We start from the raw sequence: 20,993 nt of genomic DNA on the forward strand, positions 1-20,993 counted from the left end.
ACACGTGCACTCCCAGCTTGCGTAGATACGCCGCGACCACCTCAAGGCACTTCGTGAACACCCGTGGGGCAGAGGCGAGCCCAAAGGGCAGCACACAATACTGAAAGTGCCGTGTCCCCAGGCAGAATCTGAGATACTGTCTGTGAGCTGGCAGTATCGGGATGTGAGTGTATGCGTCCTTTAAATCCAGGGAACATAGCCAATCGTTTTTCTGAATCATTGGTAGAAGGGTGCCCAAGGAAAGCATCCTGAACTTCTCTTTGACCAGGTATTTGTTCAGGCCTCTCAGTTCTAGGATGGGGCGCATCCCCCCTGTTTTCTTTTCCACAAGGAAGTACCTGGAATAGAATCCCTGCCCTTCCTGCCCGGGCTCGACCGCATTGGCGCTGCAAGTACCTGCTTGTGCTGGGAGCTGAAGGATTGGGCTCCCGGAGGACAATTTGGTGGAGGGGAGGCCAAATTCAGGGCGTATCCGCACCGCACTATTTGGAGAACCCACTGGTCGGAGGTTATTAGAGGCCACCTTTGGTAAAAAAGTTTTAAACTCCCCCCGACTGGCAGATCGTCCGGTACGGACACTTTGATGGCAGCTATGTTCCCATGGATCCAGTCAAAAACCCGTCCCCGGGGGGCTGCTTAGGCGCACGCTGTTGACGGGAACGAGCGCGCTGGGACTATCCCTATGCCTGATGAAGCCTTCGGGCCGGCTGGGTGTATCTACGCTTGTTGTAGGCGTAGGGCGCAGCCTGCCTGGCCCGGGAAAAACGTCCACCTGCTGAGGTGGATGCTGAAGGCGCCCGGTGGGAGAGAGCTTGTCGAGGGCGGTTTCCCGCTGGTGTAGTTGGTCCACCAACTGCTCGACCTTCTCACCAAAAATATTATCCCCCCGGCAAGGGACATCGGCCAGCCGCTGCTGGGTGCGGTTGTCCAGGTCAGAGGCACGCAGCCATGAGAGCCTGCACATCACTATACCTTGGGCCGCAGCACAAGATGCCACATCACAGGTGTCATATATACCCCTGGACAGGAACTTTCTGCACGCCTTCAGCTGCCTGACCACCTCCTGAAAAGGCCTGGACTGCTCCGGGGGGAGCTTGTCGACTAGGTCCACCAGTTGCTTCACATTATTCCGCATGTGTATGCTCGTGTAGAGCTGGTAGGATTGGATGCGGGTCACGAGCATTGAAGATTGGTAGGCCTTCCTCCCAAACGAGTCCAGAGTGCGAGACTCCCACCCCGGGGGCGCTGAGGCGGTATCCCTCGAACTCCGTGCCCTCTTGAGAGCAGAGTCCACGACCGCCGAGTCATGAGGCAATTGAGGCCGCATTAACTCTGGGTCTGAGTGGATCCTGTATTGGGACTCCGCTTTCTTGGGGATGGTGGGATTAGATAAAGGTCTCAACCAGTTCCGAAGCAGTGTCTCTTTGAGGACATTGTGCAACGGTACCGTGGAGGACTCTCTAGGTGGTGATGGATAGTCGAGGACCTCGAGCATCTCGGCCCTCGGCTCATCCACAGAGACCACGGGGAAGGGAATACAAATAGACATATCCCTGACGAAGGAGGCAAAAGAGAGGCTCTCAGGTGGCGAGAGCTTCCTCTCTGGTGAAGGAGTGGGGTCGGAGGGAAGGCCCACAGACTCCTCTGAGGAGAAATATCTGGGGTCCTCCTCCTCCCCCCACGAGGCCTCTTCCTCGGTGTCGGACATGAGCTCCTGTAGCTCAGACCTCAACCGGGCCCGGCTCAACTTCGAGGCACCGAGGCCTCGGTGGCGTCGTCGAGTGGTGGACTCCCGCGCCGGCGGGGATGAAGCTCCCTCCATCGACGTCGATGGGGACTCCACCTGCGTGGCGGTCGAGACCGGCACCGCAAGCGGCGTCGGAGTCGAAGGCCTCGGCACCGGGCTAGAGCACGCCGGCGCCTCCATCAACGGCGCCGAGGGCGCAGGCACCCCCGGCGCCGGCACAGTCTGGCGCATCAGCCCTTCCAGGATCCCCGGAAGGATGGCTCGGAGGCACACGTCAAGGCCTGCTGTCGGGAAAGGCGAGGGGGCCGGTAGAGGTGCCGGTGCCGGAATCTGCTCGGGTCCAGGAGACGGCACCGAAGTGCTGGTGCCCTGATGTAGCGATACCTCTACCACCGAGGGGGAACGCTCCTCCTGGCGCTGCCACTTCCTCGGCGTCGAGTCATCTCTGGAGCCGGTAGCCACATGCACCGTGGGCGACCGATGACGGTGCTTTTTAGCCTTTTTCCGGTGCCCGTCATCGGCGCACGGCGGTACCGCAGAGGAGGAGGTAGATCCCCCTCGGCTTCGAGGGATCGGGTCCGACAGGGTTCGGTCCCGGGGGCCCTGGGTAGAGGGAGTGACCGGGGCCGATTACCCACGCGGTCGTTCACCCCTGCCATCTCCGGAAGACCGGCGGGCAAGATGGTGGAGGCTATTATTAAGAATAAAATTGCAGAGCATATACAAAAACATGGACTGATGAGACAAAGTCAGCACGGATTTAGTGAAGGGAAGTCTTGCCTCACCAATCTAATGCATTTTTTTGAGGGGGTAAGCAAACATGTGGACAATGGGGAGCCGGTTGATATTGTATATCTGGATTTTCAGAAGGCGTTTGACAAAGTGCCGCACGAAAGACTCCTGAAGAAATTGCAGAGCCATGGAATCGGAGGTAGGGTATTATTATGGATTAAGAACTGGTTGAAAGATAGGAAGCAGAGAGTAGGATTGCGTGGCCAGTATTCTCAGTGGAGGAGGGTAGTTAGTGGGGTCCCGCAGGGGTCTGTGCTGGGTCCGTTGCTTTTTAATGTATTTATAAATGACCTAGAGATGGGAATAACTAGTGCGGTAATTAAATTCGCCGATGACACAAAATTATTCAGGGTCGTCAAGTCGCAGGAGGAATGTGAACGATTACAGGAGGACCTTGCGAGACTGGGAGAATGGGCGTGCAAGTGGCAGATGAAGTTCAATGTTGACAAGTGCAAAGTGATGCATGTGGGTAAGAGGAACCCGAATTATAGCTACGTCTTGCAAGGTTCCGCGTTAGGAGTTACGGATCAAGAAAGGGATCTGGGTGTCGTCGTCGATGATACGCTGAAACCTTCTGCTCAGTGTGCTGCTGCGGCTAGGAAAGCGAATAGAATGTTGGGTGTTATTAGGAAGGGTATGGAGTCCAGGTGTGCGGATGTTATAATGCCGTTGTATCGCTCCATGGTGCGACCGCACCTGGAGTATTGTGTTCAGTACTGGTCTCCGTATCTCAAAAAAGATATAGTAGAATTGGAAAAGGTACAGCGAAGGGCAACGAAAATGATAGTGGGGATGGGACGACTTTCCTATGAAGAGAGGCTGAGAAGGCTAGGGCTTTTCAGCTTGGAGAAGAGACGGCTGAGGGGAGATATGATAGAAGTGTATAAAATAATGAGTGGAATGGATCGGGTGGATGTGAAGCGACTGTTCACGCTATCCAAAAATACTAGGACTAGAGGGCATGAGTTGAAGCTACAGTGTGGTAAATTTAAAACGAATCGGAGAAAATTTTTCTTCACCCAACGTGTAATTAGACTCTGGAATTCGTTGCCGGAGAACGTGGTACGGGCGGTTAGCTTGACGGAGTTTAAAAAGGGGTTAGATAGATTCCTAAAGGACAAGTCCATAGACCGCTATTAAATGGACTTGGAAAAATTCCGCATTTTTAGGTATAACTTGTCTGGAATGTTTTTACGTTTGGGGAGCGTGCCAAGTGCCCTTGACCTGGATTGGCCACTGTCGGTGACAGGATGCTGGGCTAGATGGACCTTTGGTCTTTCCCAGTATGGCACTACTTATGTACTTATGTACTTATGACCTGTGCTCCTGGGGTCGGTGCCGTCGGTGCCGATTTCGTGGACATCGATACCGGTACCAAAGATCCGGCCGTCGACACCAATGCCGTCGAAGTCAACGTCGAGGGGCTGGCGCAAGTTCCAAAAAGACGGTCCCGCAGAACTTGCCTCGCCACCTGTGTCCGTTTCCGTAAACCGAGACACAAGGTGCACGTCTTGGTATCGTGCTCCGGCCCGAGGCACTGGAGGCACCAAGCGTGAGCTTCGGTCTGCGAGATATGCCGGCCGCACCGACCACACTTCTTAAATCCACTCGGGACCTTCGAGGACATCGACAGAAAAATCGCGTCGACGAAGTCAAAGTCGTCGATGGTGGCGGTAAAAATCACACCTCGAAAAATAAATCGACCGCGCGGCCACAAGGCCGCAAAGAGGCGCCCCCGCTAAAAGTACGAGGGGAAAAACAAAGTTTTCTTCTTTTTTTTTTTTTAGCACAAAATAAAAACAATCAAAGAAAACAACAAAGAAAAAACTCGCGTCAAAAGCGCGATCCGGTTTCCGGGGCTGACAGAGAGAGAGACAAACACGGCTCTCTCCAGTGCGGAAAAGAAAAGACTGAGCGGGAACGGTCGCGCACGGGCGGGAAGACGGCCGCGCATGCGCGGTGGGCGTGCTCTGCGTGCGGGACCGCCTGCAAAGTTTTGTTCCGGTTGGTGGGGCTGCCGTGGACGTCAACCCAGTCGTAAGAACAAGCAGCCTGCTTGTCCTCGGAGAATAAGCATTACATTTTACATCTAAACCAGCCTGCCTTAAGACTGAAACTTGGACATCTGGTAAACACATTTTTTCAAAACCTAGAGATAGCGGGAATGACAGTTTCAACCCTATACAGAGCACTAGTGTCACGCTATCCCCAAAAAATTTAGGATATATCATACAAAAATGGGAAAGAGACTCGGGGAGGTCATTAAGAGGCTGGGACATCAAGGCAACACTGAGACGCATTCCGTCACTCACCATAGATGAGAGATTAAGAGAGTGTGGATATAGGGTGGTTATGCGGGCATATATGTCAGGGCAACAATGGGGACATATGAGGGCCACAAATGATACTAAATGTGTAAAATGCAATTATGCACCTCACAACTTATACCGTGCTTTTTGGGGCTGCCCAAGGGTACGTGCCTTTTGGAGACAAATCCAGAATTATCTAAAATAACACAGGTCTCAGTAAGTGGAACCTGGGATCACTATTTCTTAGATACACAAGCAGCTTTTGCAACACAGGCGAAACGAAATAGAGTTTGGTGTCGCAAGGTATGTTTAGTGGCATGCAAGACTATTCTACAGAAGTGGATAGACCCGGATCCACCGGTGTATTGGCACTGGAGGAACCAGATACATGAGTTGGCCACCTGGGAAGCCAGAGAGGCGAAAGGAACCCCGAAAAGGAAAAAACAGTTCATGTCAATATGGGGCCGATATATACAAGGACTTAGTCCACGGGGGCGAAGTTTGCTCCTCAATCTATTGTGAGTTACCTTGGCAGTACACATGGTCTGAATGTTTAAATTCACTATCCCCAATATTGTTTGGCACCCACAGAAGTAAGGGGGGAGGGGGAATAGAGGGTGGGGAGGAGGGAAGTATACAAAAAACTTGATGATGGTCTGTTCAATACTTATCAGTGAAGTTCCACTGTACTGTTGAAGTTTTATATTTTATGGTATCTGTTATACCATATTTATTTCATCATCAATAAAAACGTTGAAACATAAATACACAATCTCATTGAATTCTTTGATTGGGTGAGTGGCGAACTGAACCGTGGATGTGCTATAGACATAATCTACTTAGATTTCAGCAAAGCTTTTGACACGGTTCCCCACAGGAGGCTCTTAAATAAACTGGATGGGCTGAAGATAGGACCCAAAGTGGTGAACTGGATTAGGAACTGGTTGACGGACAGGCGCCAGAGGGTGGTGGTGGAGTTCGCTCGGAGGAGGGAAAGGTGAGTAGTGGAGTACCTCAGGGATCGGTGCTGGGGCCGATTCTGTTCAATATATTTGTGAGTGACATTGCCGAAGGGTTAGAAGGTAAAGTTTGCCTATTTGCGGAAGATACTAAGATTTGTAACACAGTGGACACCCCAGAGGGAGTGGAAAACATGAAAAAGGATCTGAAAAAGCTAGAAGAATGGTCTAAGGTTTGGCAATTAAAATTCAATGCGAAGAAATGCAAAGTGATGCACTTAGGGAATAGAAATCCAAGAGAGGCGTATGTGTTAGGCGGTGAGAGTCTGCTAGGTACGGATGGGGAGAGGGATCTTGGGGTGATAGTATCTGAGGATCTGAAGGCGATGAAACAGTGTGACAAGGCGTTGGCCGTAGCTAGAAGGTTTCTATCTACACTTCTTCCCTTGGTTCATTAATCTCATCCCATGGCTTTTCCTACCATCTCTATGCTGATGACTCCCAAATCTACCTTTCTACCCCTGATATCTCACCTTGCATCGAAACCAAAGTTTCAGCGTGCTTGTCTGACATTGCTGTCTGGATGTCTCAACGCCACCTGAAATTAAATATGACCAAAACTGAGCTTCTCATTTTTCCCCCCAAACCCACCTCCCCACTCCCCCCGTTTTCTATTTCTGTTGATGGCTCTCTCATTCTCCCTGTCTCCTCAGCTCGAAACCTTGGGGTCATCTTTGACTCTTCTCTCTCCTTCTCTGCTCATATCCAGCAGATTGCCAAGACCTGTCGTTTCTTTCTTTACAACATCCGTAAAATCCGCCCCTTTCTTTCCGAGCACTCTACCAAAACCCTCATCCACACCCTTGTCACCTCTCGTTTAGACTACTGCAATCTGCTTCTTGCTGGCCTCCCACTTAGTCACCTCTCCCCTCTCCAGTTGGTTCAAAACTCTGCTGCCCGTCTGGTCTTCTACCAGGGTCGCTTTACTCATACTACCCCTCTCCCTCAAGTCGCTTCACTGGCTCCCTATCCGTTTTCGCATCCTGTTCAAACTTATTCTACTAACCTATAAATGTACTCACTCTGCTGCTCCCCAGTATCTCCACACTCGTCCTTCCCTACACCCCTTCCTGTGCACTCCACTCCATGGATAAATCCTTCTTATCTGTTCCCTTCTCCACTACTGCCAACTCCAGACTTCGTGCCTTCTGTATCGCTGCACCCTACGCCTGGAATAAACTTCCTGAGCCCCTACGTCTTGCCCCATCCTTGGCCACCTTTAAATCTAGACTGAAAGCCCACCTCTTTAACATTGCTTTTGACTCGTAACCACTCGCCTCCACCTACCCTCCTCTCTTCCTTCCCGTTCACATTAATTGATTTGATTTGCTTACTTTATTTATTTTTTGTCTATTAGATTATAAGCTCTTTGAGCAGGGACTGTCTTTCTTCTATGTTTGTGCAGCGCTGTGTATGCCTTGTAGCGCTATAGAAATGCTAAATAGTAGTAGTAGTAGTAGTAAGTTTTTCTCTTAGGGGTTTTGCAGTTTCAAATTTTAGTTTTCCAAATATGAGTCTGGTGGCAGTATTCTGGGCTGTCTGGAGTTTCCTGATGGTTTGTTCTTTGAAGCCAGCGTAGAGTGCGTTGCAATAGTCCAGGTGGCTTAGTACCAGTGACTGTATCAGGGTCCGAAAGATGGATCTAGGAAAATAGGGTTTTACTCTTTTGAGTTTCCACATGGCGTGGAACATTTTTTTTCGTTGTGTTCTTCACATGGGTTTCGAGCGTGAGGTTCTGGTCGATGGTGACTCCAAGGATTCTCAGATTGTCTGATATAGGAAGAAAAATTTGGTGTGGTTATAGAGGTGAAGTTGTTTGTATTGTATTGTGAGGTGAGTACTACTACTACTACTTTTACAAGTACAAGACATTGTGTTTTTTCTGCATTAAGTTTTAACTGGAATGCGTCTGCCCGGGAATGCATGATTTGAAGGCTTTGGTTGATCTTGTTGGTGATTTCATTTAGGTCATGTTTGAACGGGATGTAGATCGTGACATTGTCTGCATATATGTAAGGGTTAAGGTTTTGGTTAGCTAATGAATTAGCTAAAGGTATCATCATCAGGTTGAAGAGGGTTGGTGAGAGGGGGGATCCATGGGGTACTCCACATTCGGGTGTCCATGGAGCTGATAGATCTGCATTCGTTGTTACTTGGTATGATCTTGTGGTTAGGAATCCTTTGAACCAGTTAAGAACTTCACCTCCAACTCCGAAGTATTCTAGTATATGTAATAGTATTCCATGATCAACCATATCAAAAGCACTGGACATGTTGAATTGTAGGAGGAGTAAGTTGTTTCCAGTAGCAATTGTTTGAAGGAGTTCATCACAGACACTAGTACAGTTTCCATGCTGTGATTCGACCGAAAGCCTGATTGAGACTCATGTAGGATTTAGTGTTTATCTAGATAGTCAGTGAGTTGTTTCGTCACTATACCCTCCATGAGTTTAGTTATAAAATAATGCAAATAAATTAAAATAATTATCAACAACTGATAAAAACAGAATAAAAGAGGATGGATGTATAACGTACTCATCTGCATCTCTAACCTGGGTTTGTGTGTAACCCATCTTAAATACCTCCTATGCCATGTCAGCTTCTTCATATTTAGAAATAAATAGAGGAATTAAAAATACCCCCCACCTCCTCTGATATTTAAAAGCATTTAATTGACCAGGAACGGCTCCTAGCCGGCTATCCAGTACTACTACTTATCATTTCTATAGCGCTACTAGACGTACGCAGCACTGTACACTTGAACATGAAGAGACAGTCCCTGCTCCACAGAGCTTACAATCTAATTAGGACAGACAGGACAAATAAGAGATAAGGGAATATTAAAGTGAGGATGATAAAGTAAGGGTTCTGAACAAGTGAATAAGGGTTAGGAGTTAAAAGCAGCATCAAAAAGGTGGGCTTTTAGCTTAGATTTGAAGACGGCCAGAGATGGAGCTTGACGTACCGGCTCAGGAAGTCTATTCCAGGCATATGGTGCAGCAAGACAAAAGGAACGGAGTCTGGAGTTAGCGGTGGAGGAGAAGGGTGCAGATAAAAGAGAGATTTACCCAGTGAACGGCATTCCCGGGGAGGAATGTAGGGAGAGATGAGAGTGGAGAGGTACTGAGGAGCTGCAGAGTGAATGCACTTATAAGTCACTAAGAGGAGTTTGAATTGTATGCAGAAATGGATAGGAAGCCAGTGAAGTGACTTGAGGAGAGGGCTAATATGAGCATAACGACACTGGCGGAATATTAGTCGTGCAGCAGAATTTTGAACAGATTGAAGAGGAGAGAGATGGCTAAGTGGGAGACCTGTGAGAAGCAAGTTGCAATAGTCTAAGCGAGAGGTGATAACTCCAGCCAGTCAGGATTTTAGAATATCCACAATGAATATTCATAAAGATTTGCATGCACTGCATTCACTGATTGCAAATCTCTCTCATGAATATTTATTGTGGATATCCTGATAACCTGACTGGCTGGGAACCACCGGTCTAGGAGATAGCCAGCTATTGTAATCAGCCACATTGGGCCACGTAAATACCTGAATATCTTTGGCCAGTTTACAATTAACCGGCCAGCGCTGAATATCGGCTTGGCTGATTAAGTTGAAACCAGCCCAAAATTAAACTGGATATTCAATGCCGGTGACCAGAAACAGCATGTTATTGAATATCTGGGTTCATCATGTTTTTTAATGGATTCTTATAAGGGAACTCCACAATTTTACGTTTTTTAGAGCTGAATCCTAGGTTAGAGATACAAGTGAGTACATTATAACTCCATCCTTCTCCATCCTCTTAATTTTTACGTTCTGGTGAGTTGTCTGTTATTTACACTTGGTTTTATTAGTTCTTAACAATTTAGTGAAGCCAGTGTTTCCCAAGTCCAGCCCTAGACTACCCCTTGCCAGCAGGTTTTCAGGATATCCACAATGGATATGTATGGACTTGACTGCATACACTGCCTCCATTATATGCAAATCTCTTTCATGTGTATGTGCTAACTCTGTTTTTAATGTTTGTTCCCTGATGTTTTGAATATGTTTGTAGTTTTGTTTTTTTACTAATACTAAGCATGTATGTTTTTACAGTATCCATCCGCCCCTGAGGCAGTCATGTTCGGCGCATTTCTTTAAACCTGGGAGCTAAAAGTGGCAAATAAAGACTCTTTTCTTCGTATGATCTGCTTCTATTCTGTTTTCCATATTGGATCTTGTGGACCGTTTGCCTTGTTGTTTTCTCAGTTTTGTATGTTTTGGCTCTGTATGTGTTCAAATTTTAATGCTCTCTGTGCATGATTTATGAAAACAAGTTAAATTTTACCGAATTATAGTCTGTGCTATACAAAAAATAGCATTAGATGAACTGCAGTACAAATATTCTTAATATTGTGTAAAAACCAAACAGAAAAACATTCCAGAGCTTGCATACAACTTCTAATCAGAGAAAGAAAAAGGCAAGGGATGGGCAAGCCTAATGGCTCTGTAACAGCAGTACCAAATTTACTTTTAGACATGCCACCCACTCCTCAGGGCAACCCCAAGCTAGGAATTGTGTGCAAACAGCCTTCACAGTCCCCAGGAGAGAGAGGAAAATAAATATGGTCAATGCATGCAAAAGATACTAGAGCTGCACCTACTACTACAATGGGAACCTGCCCTTCCAGCACATAATCCTGCTTATATACCCTCCTTTCCATCAGCTGGGTCCACCCCTCCTGCACAAGTACAGTGCTCCCCCAAATCCATACTTCCTCCTGCAATGAGTATACTACTCACCCCCTGAGCATGTCATCCCGATCAGGATAGGCTCTGCTGCTCTCCTCTTCCACAAAGGAAGAGACTTTTTGTTCTCCTTGGTCTGTGGAGGATTGGCTGCTTCATACTCCTTCTTTCGGAACGGGCTTGTCAGCAACTTCCAAATTCCAGCATCTCTGGCACTATTGCTACATTTTCCGTTTTCCATTTTCATGGGCTTTGAGCTCAGCAGATCCCTAGAACTAGAAAAGGTATGTAGAGAGCAGGCATCACCCTCGCTGCGCGTCCGTGTCCTGCTCTTCCTGACATCCTGCCCCCGCCGCACTCGGAAACTCAGACTCTTTCTCAGGGAGCTGAAGTTTTTCTTCGAGTTCTCCTGATTTTGCCTGCATTCGTTGGCAGCAACCTTCATGCCCTCGTTTGTTTTTCCTGTAAACACGTTCCATCTGTGACTGTTCCAGAGAGAACTACCCCTGAGGAGACTAGAGCCACTGCTCTTCCTGAGGCCTGCCGAGTATTCGGGCATAGACAGTGATTCTGGAAGTTCGGAATCCAGTTTACTGACCTCCAGAAACATCATACTGGTGGGTCTCTGTGGTACACTGAGGGGCTGCAGCCCACCTCTTCTACTGAACACGGGCACTCTAGCAACCTCCGTTAGTTTCCAGTCCTCATTCCTAGCAGAGGGGCTCCCAAGGCTGTATGCCGGCGGTGAGAGAGACTGATTCCAATCCACTTCCATCGAACAGAAACTCCTGGGTCTTCTTTTCTGAAGCTGGGCAGCCTTAAGAGCTGCCTGCACTGCCAGGCCTCTATGAAAGTCCACATACGCAGACTTGTTGATGGGCCTTCTACCCATTTCTGCTTCTGTCATAGCTGACAATGGCTGTTGCATGCTGCTGACACAGTTACTTTAATAAGACCGTTCACCTTTGGCAGGGTTGCCCTCAAGCCATCCCTCCTGCATTGCTCCTCTCAGTCACTGTTTTCTTACTTGTGCACAGCTCAGATACTTCTCACTCCATGTCGATAATCCAGCTTCCTAACGCCATGCACCTGGAATGCGAAAGGGATCACAGAACCTGCTGCTGCTCTGCCTAGGTTACATCTCCCCTCCAGAGCTTCCTGTCAGCACATGACAGACTCGGCATTCCTGTCCTTTGCTGGCTCCTCCTGCCCAGCCTTCCCCCTCCCAGCCTGCGGCCAAAACACAGATTGCACTGTCAGAGACAGCACAGCACAGACTGGTTTGACATCTCGGGAACCATGAATTACACAAAATTGTGGGCAAGTAATAAAGCACAAATCCTCTAAGAGCACCCAGGAGTTATACCAACAAGGTGAGGCCCGCAGTTCTACATGTGGTTGAGAAGTCTACACAGAGAGGAGAGACCGGTTAGTGAGGAAAACATGCCAGTCACACACTGCTTCCTGAAGCCATGATTAGATCATGATTGTTTCTCTCCCCTAAGTAACAAGCGGAAGTGCAGACACCAGGACCCCATGAAAAAAAGTGGGGGGCTAACTTGTAAAGGTAGACAATCCTGAAGAGAAACACTGGTCATTGATCTTAGAGATAAGCAGAAAAAAAGCAAGAAACAGAAAGACTGACTCAACAGTGGAGAAAGCGTAGGGGAAGCCAACAGAAAAGCACTAAACAATGAGCAGAACCGTAGAATCAAAGAATCTGATAAACACCATAAGTTCCATTCAATTTGCTTCTACGGCACCGCAGCAGACCAGGAGAAATGCTGCAAAGCTGATTAAAAAAAAAAAATGAAGCATGAACCAGGAAAACTATAATCCTTGACATAACAGGAGAAACAGTTGCTATCTAAGCCAAAATGTTGTATCCTATCACTAAGCCAGAAAAGTTACATGAAAGAATCACTACGGATTATCACCAGAACCAGCAAATTCTCTCTCCAATACGTTGCAATTCCTAAACATATTACTTTTGACACACATCTGTAAACAATGTATAGTTTGACTTTTACTCAAATCTTGGCTCTCACAAATGGGGGAGACTGCACATCAAGATGAATAAACACAATTAATTATTTTAATTGAAATATGATTTTTAAGTTTTCATAAATAGTTCTGTACAAAAAGTAAAGCTAGATGAGACGAGTCTGCAGAAGACCTCGGAAGCTGATCTGGTCTCCTACTGAATCTCTGCCTAAGTCTAAAGCACAGTCCTCAGGACACACCTAGCCAGTCAGGACACCCACAATGAAAATGCACGAAAGAAATTTGCATACAATGGAAGCAGCACATGCAGATTTATCTCATATATATTCATTGTGGTTATCCTAAAACCTGACTGGGTTAAGAACCCCTGGCTAGAGTCTTACCCTTCTGACCTGCAGGGGCTACTACTGTTAAAAGCTGGAAAATATTGATAAATACCACAACTGAAAAGTTGTGAACGTAACGAGTATTCCCCTTTTTGGAGCTCCTCATGAAGCAACAAGAGTGTTATGGGACACTGAGAATTGTATGAAATTATTATTACTTGAGTTATTTAATTTCAAATGGTTAAACAAAGCTAAGGTTTACCCTGAAGGTGAACATCTCATCTATACTTCTGCCACATGGGGGCAGAGGAAGGACGATATTAGTGTAGGCCCTTAATGGAAACTTCCCCAAGTCCAATAGTTTCATCCCTGCCACCACACAGAAATGCATCTTCAGAAGAGAAAGGAGGGAGAAGCACAACAGCAGATAGTACACAAGCCATTGGAATATTATGAGCCACAAACAGGCATTTTGGAGATGGAAATAAAGAGTGGAGGAACAGCGACTGTTTAAAGTAGTAGACTGAAAACTAGGGGTGCCATGGTTCAACTGCTGCTTCTCCCACCGACTTTTTTTTTTTTTTCGTTTTCCGCGCAGTGTGGCTATTTTTTCCTTCTGGGTTCTCTTTTGCAGAGTTCAGAAAGCAACAGGGAAAGGTTTCCAATTTCTGGATCAAGTTGCAGTTATTTCGAAGTTCTTATTTGGTTCTCTGTTTTTCATAGTGAGGATGGTTTCTGGTTGTTATCTATATATATAAAAGGCAACCCCAACGTTCTGAAGCCTCCACGGAAGTTGAGGCGCCCGAGATATCCGGTGTGTCCTGGAGTGTCTGCACCGCCCTCGCGTCAAATCGTCATGACGTCGAGGGCGGAGCTATTGACACTCTAGGGCCGAAACGGCCCACAGCGAACAAGGCAAGTAGCTTCGAGGGACGGAGGGAGGGGGCCCCTTGCTAACGCCCTTTTCATTCCGCTCAGAAACGGGCATTTTTTCCTAGTTGGTTTCATATTTTTGGCTTTAGCAAATGCTTACGAATGACATACTAACTACTACTACTTAACATTTCTAAAGCGCTACTAGGGTTACGCAGCGCTGTACAATTTAACATAGACTGAGGAAGGAGCTGGCCATCTGGCATCACTGCCTTTAGTTTGTTTATCTCTTATCTCCACCTGCTGGTAGGCGGACTTAACCCACTAGTCCCACAAGGGTCTGTGCTGGGTCTGCTCTTTTTAACACATTTATAAATGACCTAGAGATAGGAGTAACAAGTGAGGTAATTAAATTTGCTGACGACACAAAGTTATTCAAAGTTGTTAAATTGCAGGAGGATTGTGAAAAATTACAAGAGGACATTATGAGACTGGGAGACTGGGCATCTAAATGGCAGATGATGTTGAATGTGAGCAAGTGCAAAGTGATGCATGAGGGAAAGAGGAAGCCAAATTATAGCTACGTTATGCAAGGTTCCACATTAGGAGTCACTGACCAAGAAAGGGATCTAGGTGTCGTCGTGGATGATACGTTGAAACTTTCTGCTCAGTGTGCTGCTGCGGCTAAGAAAGCAAATAGAATGTTAGGAATTAATAGGAAAGGAATGGAAAACAAAAATGAGGACGTTATAATGCCTTTGTATCTCTCCATGGTGCGACCGCACCTCGAATATTGTGTTCAATTCTGGTCACCGCATCTCAAAAAAGATATAGTAGTATTCGAAAAGGTGCAGAGAAGGGCGACGAAAACGATAAAGGGGATGAGACAACTTCCCTATGAGGAAAGGCTAAAGCAGCTTCAGATTGGAGAAAACGTGGCTGAGGGGAGATATGACAGAGGTCTATAAAATAATGAGTGGAGTGGAACGGGTAGATGTGAAGAGTCTGTTTACGCTTTCCAAAAATACTAGGACTAGGGGGCATGCGATGAAGCTACAAAGTAGTAAATTTAAAACGAATCGGAGAAAAGTTTTCTTCACAACGTGTAATTAAACTCTGGAATTCATTGCCAGAGAATGTAGTAAAGGCGGCTAGCTTAGCAGAGTTTTGGACCGCTTCCTAAAGGAAAAGTCCATAGACCATTATTAAATTGGACTTGGGGAAAATCCACTATTTCTGGGATAAGCAGCATAAAATGTTTTGTACTTTTTTGGGATCTTGCCAGGTATTTGTGACCTGGATTGGCCACTGTTGGAAACAGGATGCTGGGCTTGATGGACCTTTGGTCTGTCCCAGTATGGCAATACTTATGTACTTATGTAATACTATCCTGTGAAGAAAAAGCAGGAACGATGGGAATATTTTCAATGTTTCATACATATCATAAGGAAATCTCTTCAGTAAAACATACCAAACCCCAGCCTTGGCTGACCTCTAGAATCCGCTACCTACGTTCCTGTGCCCACTCTGCCAAACGCCTTTGGCTGAAATCCCATGCCCATGCTGACTTCATACATTTCAAATTCTTGCTGACCTCCTTCCAGTCTGCTCTTTTTCTTGCCAAACAGGACTATTACATCCAGTTGACAAATTCTCTTGGCTCAAGCCTTCGATGTCTCTGTGCCACACTGAACTCTCTCCTCAAAGTGCCTTCACCTCCAACTCCCCCTAAACTTTCCCCCCAGACTCTGGATGAGTACTTTCATGATAAGGTTCACAAGATTAAACTTGAATTCTCAACCAGGTCACCTCCACCTCTCCTTCCCTTAGTCCATTCTCTCAACTCTCCAAACCCGGCCTCCTTTTCTTCCTTTTCTGAAATCACTGAAGAGGAAACTACACATCTTCTTTCCTCCTCAAAACTAACTACCTGTTCCCTCTGATCCTATTCCCACTCATCTACTTAACACTATCTCTCCTTCTATCATCCCTTTTATCTGTCATATCCTCAATCTTTCACTTTCCACTGCGACTGTTCCTGATGCCTTCAAACATGCCATAGTCACACCACTCCTTAAAAAACCTTCATTGGACCCTACCTGTCCTTCCAACTATCGCCCCATCTCCCTCCTCCCTTTCCTATCCAAGATACTTGAACGTGCTGTTCACCACCGTTGCCTTGACTTTCTTTCATCTCAAGCTATTCTTGATCCACTTCAATCTGGCTTTCGCCCCCTTCATTCAACTGAAACAGCACTTGCTAAAGTCTCCAGTAATCTGTTCCTGGCAAGATCCAAAGGTCTCTATTCTATCCTCATCCTTCTCGATCTATCTGCTGCTTTTGACACTGTTGATCACAGCCTACTCCTTGATACACTGTCCTCACTTGGATTTCAGGGCTCTGTTCTTTCCTGGTTTTCTTCTTATCTCTCCCAGCATACCTTTAGTGTATACTCTAGTGGATCCTCCTCTACTTCTATCCCACTGTCAGTTGGTGTACCTCAGGGATCTGTCCTGGGACCTCTTCTTTTCTCCATCTATACTTCTTCCCTTGGTACTCTGATCTCATCCCATGGTTTTCAGTATCATCTCTATGCTGATGACTCCAAGATCTATCACTCCACACCAGAAATCTCAGCTGAAATCCAGGCCAAAGTATCAGCCTGCCTGTCTGACATTGTTGTCTGGATGTCTCAACGCCATCTGAAACTAAACATGATCAAGACTGAGCTTCATATCTTTCCCCCTAAACCAACCTCTCCTCCTCCCCCATTCTCTATTTCTGTGGATAACACTCTCATCCTTCCTGTCTCATCAGCTCGTAACCTTGGGGTCATCTTCGACTCCTCCCTCTCCTTCTCTGCGCATATTCAGCAGACTACTAAAACCTGTCGTTTCTTTCTCTATATCTGCAAAATTTGCCCTTTCCTTTCTGAGCACACTACCAGAACCCTCATCCACACTCTTATCACCTCTCGCTTAGACTATTGCAACTTGCTTCTCACAGGTCTTAGCCATCTCTCTCCTCTTCAATCTGCACCCTTCTCCTCCACCGCTAACTCCAGACTCCGTTCCTTTTATCTTGCTGCACCATATGCCTGGAATAGACTTCCTGAGCCGGTACGTCAAGCTCCATCTCTGGCCGTCTTCAAATCTAAGCTAAAAGCCCATCTTTTTGATGCTGCTTTTAACTCCTAACCCTTATTCACTTGTTCAGAAGCCTTATTTTATCATCCTCACTTTAATATTCCCTTATCTCTTTTGTCTGTCCTAATTAGATTGTAAGCTCTGTCAAGCAGGGACTGTCTCTTCACGTTCAAGTGTACAGCGCTGCGTACGTCTAGTAGCGCTATAGAAATGATAAGTAGTGTAGTAGTAGTAGTTAATAAAGTGGTTCTGTTTCTGAGATATCTGAATGCTGCCATTGGAGCTGAAGCACATTGGAATGCCATGTTTATTTAAATGTGATTACAACACCATTTCTTCATGCGGCTTCTTTGTAAAAGTTTCTGCGGTGCTTACCTAACCCCTGATGCAGTATCTCAATGAAACTCAGTGAGCTGAGTTCTGGGGAATACTTTATGATAGCTGCTTCAAATAAGCAATTTTTCAGTAGTAATTTGTTGAGTGACTTGTTTATGATGCAAGAGTGTGTTCATTATCACAAGTTTATTTTGGACACTGTTTCTGCACAATATTACTGGAGGTGACTCAGTGATTATACAGATCAAAGTAAGCCTAAGTGGCAGCCTGTAATTGTGGGCTGCATTAATGGCTTAACTGTCAGAGCTCCTCCAAAACCACATGAATATTTTGCACAGTGTTATATGACTGATTTTTTTATTGGGGGGGGGGGGGCACTGGATGAATTATTCCTTTTTTAGGTGAAATGGATTTATCATTCTGTAAGCCATACATTAGTTGATGTGTGACATAGTATTGGATAATAACATTAGTTATATTATAATTTTGAAAAAAAGAAAGATTTATAAACTTATTCTAGTGTTTATGATTCATAGCATTTGTGGAACTCTTCTTTAACTCTACCCACCTAGGAAGCATGATTCACTGAGTGCTATAGTAATTTTGTCCTAACAAAATGGTCAGTGGTCTTCATCAAAAAGCATATAGGGTAGACTTAAATATATCAATATGTACACGTTGGAAGAAATCGGATAAGGGGAGATGTGCCATGTTAATATTGAAATGTCTATTATAAATGCACAGGAAGCGAGTTTCTTTCAATTAAACAGAAGCTGTGGCATGAGGGAACATAGGATGAAGGTGAAATGGGACAGAGTCTGGAGGAATCTCAGAAAATACTATTTTATGGGAAGGGAGGTGGATGCTTGGAATTAGGGAGACTTTCTATATTTTTCTTTCCTGTATGAACATGGGAGTTTTCTGATTCATGGAATTTTATTGTACGCCACTTCAATGGTTTCTCTATGCAGACAATCAAATAAAATGAACTTCGAACCTTCAAGACCATCTGAATTCAAGAAAGCGTGGAACAAGCACATAGGATCTCTATGGGAGAGGAAGGGATAAAACAGATGGTATGGAAGAACAGACTGGATAGGCTATATGGTTTCTATCTGCTATCATTTTCAATGTTTCTATATAAGTGGTAACAGAAACAGGATGGAAACCACAGGCCCATAAGTCTATCCTGGGTGAAGAGAAAAGTAATGGAGACACTACAGAAGGACAAGATAGTGAACTTTCTACAATCAATGGGTTGCAAGATCCAAGGCAACATGGTTTTCCAAATGAAGGTCACACTAAATGAAGCTAATTTATTTATTTATTTATTTTTTTACTGTTTGACCAGAGAATTACATCAAGGGAAAAACTAGAGGCCTGTATTCGAGAGGAGCTACCTAAATTAATGGTAGACAAAGAAATGGAGCAGGATGGCATACATCTGAGGGTATTGAAGGAACACAGGGACGTTCTAACGGCTCCACTGTCTGATCTTTTCAATGTTTGTCCAGAGTAGGAAATGGTCCTGGAGAACTAGAAAGGGAAAATTAGGTTCTTACCTTGGTAATTTTCTTTCCTTTAGTCAAAGCAGATGAATCCATTACGAGTGGGTTGTGTCCATCAACCAGCAGGGGGAGATAGAGAGCACTGAAAAACCATAGTGCCTCATGGCCAGCTAGCGCCATCTGCCTCTTAAGTATTTGAAGCTTCCAAAGCAGTGTTACACCACAAAGCATAATAACATGAACTTTCCGCACAGCGGATGAACGCCCCAAAACTGGAGCTATAAGTCAAAGGAGAGAATGGACTCATCCTCCTGGAGGGAATGAACTCATCCTCCTGTAACTGAACAGAAATCCTGAAGACTGTTTTCCAACTTCTCCTAATGAGGGAACATATCTACAGGAAAAACTGAACATAAAAGCAACATGAATCGCATAATGAACCACTGAGGGAGGGCTCATGGATTCATCTGCTATGACTAAAGGAAAGAAAATTACCAAGGTAAGAACCTAATTTTCCCTTCCTTGTCATCAAGCAGATGAATCCATTACGAATGGGATGTATCAAAGCAATCCCTAGATAGGGTGGGAACAAGCCACACCACGCGCCAGCACTTGGCTCCAAAATGCGCGTCCCTCCTGGCAGCCACATCCAGCCTATAATGTCGGGCAAACGAGAGCTTAGAAGCCCAAGTAGCTGCTCTACATATCTCTTGAAGAGAGAGAGCTCCAGTTTCAGCCCAAGAAGAGGAAATCGCTCTTGTAGAATGTGCCTTAAAAGCTTCAGGCGGGAGAGGAAGTGACGTCACCGGGCTGAATGGCCGCTTGATCCTCCAGCTCCGCACACCCTCACCCAAAAAAGATACCAACTGCGGTTAAGTGCTCCTTCTTTCAAGTAAAAAAAAGCAGAGTATAGGTGGAGAGGCAATCCTCGGCGCGATGAGCAAAAAAATCCCGCACCGCTTCGGGATAGTGAGCGAATATCCGCGCGGCAGTTAGCGAAAGGCCCTCACCAGCCCGCGTCTCCTAAATTGCGAAGCACGTTGGAGCCGGAACCGCCTGTCTCCCGTGAAGAACGGGAGGACCCTGCCCTGCCAACGGCCTTCTCAACGGAGATGAAAAAATGCTTCAAAGCACTCCAAGCCGAAATTCGTGCATCCAAAGAGGAGATCCTGAAGCACGTTGATTCTCTCAGCGCGGACCTGCGGGACCTGGGGGGCAGGGTGGAGGCGCTCGAAAAGAAAATGGACGCGCAAGAGGAGAAAAACGAGGAGGCCGACAAGAGACTGACTAAAATGGAAGAAAAGGCTGAAGAGCTACAATACCACCTTGACGACATTGAGAACAGAGGGCGCAGGCAGAACCTCCGCTTTCACGGGGTAACGGAGGCAGGGGGCCTGGAAGACGTCCCAGAGGTAGTGCGTACCATCTGCACAATGTTAATGGGGGACAGTTTTGATGTGGCGGTAATGGGCATTGACAGAGCTCATAGAGCATTGGGGAAACCCAGAGACAATATGCCGCGGGACATCGTGGTCAGATTCACGGATTATAGGTGTAAGGAGCAGATTTGGCAAAAAGCTCGTCAGAACCCTATGTTGGAATACAATGGTTCAAAGGTATCAATCTACCAGGACCTGTCATTGTTCACTTTGAACCAGAGAAGGGAGATGAAACCCGTCATTGAAATTCTGACTAAAGAAAAGATTCCATACCGGTGGGCTTTCCCATTCGCTATTTGTTTCGAGCTCAAGGGAGAGCGTATTCGATGTTGAAAAGTGGAGAAGGCATGGCAACATCTATTTGCAGCAGGTATGGTGATGACAGAGACCCCGTCGGCCGGGATGGCACCTTCGACCAAGGCAAGGCTGCAGCGGTGGAAGAGAGTGGAGAAAGCAGCGAAGAAGAATATACCACAGACCTGAGCGGGACAGTGTGGACTCATTGACTTGGAATGGGGGTTTACCGCCTCGGAGGCAGAGTACTGCAAGATAAGGTTGTTGTGTTCTTGGAAGGAAACTGTATAATGGTTGGAAAGGTGAAGAGCAGTTGGGAGTGAGTGAAAACTGTGAGGGTGGGAACTAGGGTGTGGGGAGGGGGGACTGAGGGGTAATTCGAGTGTAAGTATACTGTTAGATTGTTATAACATTTGCTTTGTCTTGTTTGGCCGGGTGAGGTCTCGTTCTTCATAGTCCCAGGTAGTAGGT

The 20,993-nt window shown here is 46.2% G+C and overlaps 1 protein-coding gene across 1 annotated transcript in view; it reads right to left on the minus strand.

Annotated features, from left to right (window-relative positions):
* The window catches only part of LOC115461843 (arf-GAP with GTPase, ANK repeat and PH domain-containing protein 3-like), a 726,817-nt gene extending 715,099 nt beyond the window's left edge, over nucleotides 1-11,718 (minus strand). The window contains exon 1 of the mRNA XM_030191903.1: nucleotides 10,650-11,718. Coding sequence (XP_030047763.1) covers nucleotides 10,650-11,523 — 874 coding nt within the window. The 5' untranslated portion in view covers nucleotides 11,524-11,718. The remainder of the gene's footprint in view (nucleotides 1-10,649) is intronic.
* Nucleotides 11,719-20,993: the final 9,275 nt, after the last annotated feature.

Source organism: Microcaecilia unicolor, chromosome 1, assembly GCF_901765095.1.
Source record: "Microcaecilia unicolor chromosome 1, aMicUni1.1, whole genome shotgun sequence".
Classification (NCBI taxonomy): domain Eukaryota; kingdom Metazoa; phylum Chordata; class Amphibia; order Gymnophiona; family Siphonopidae; genus Microcaecilia; species Microcaecilia unicolor.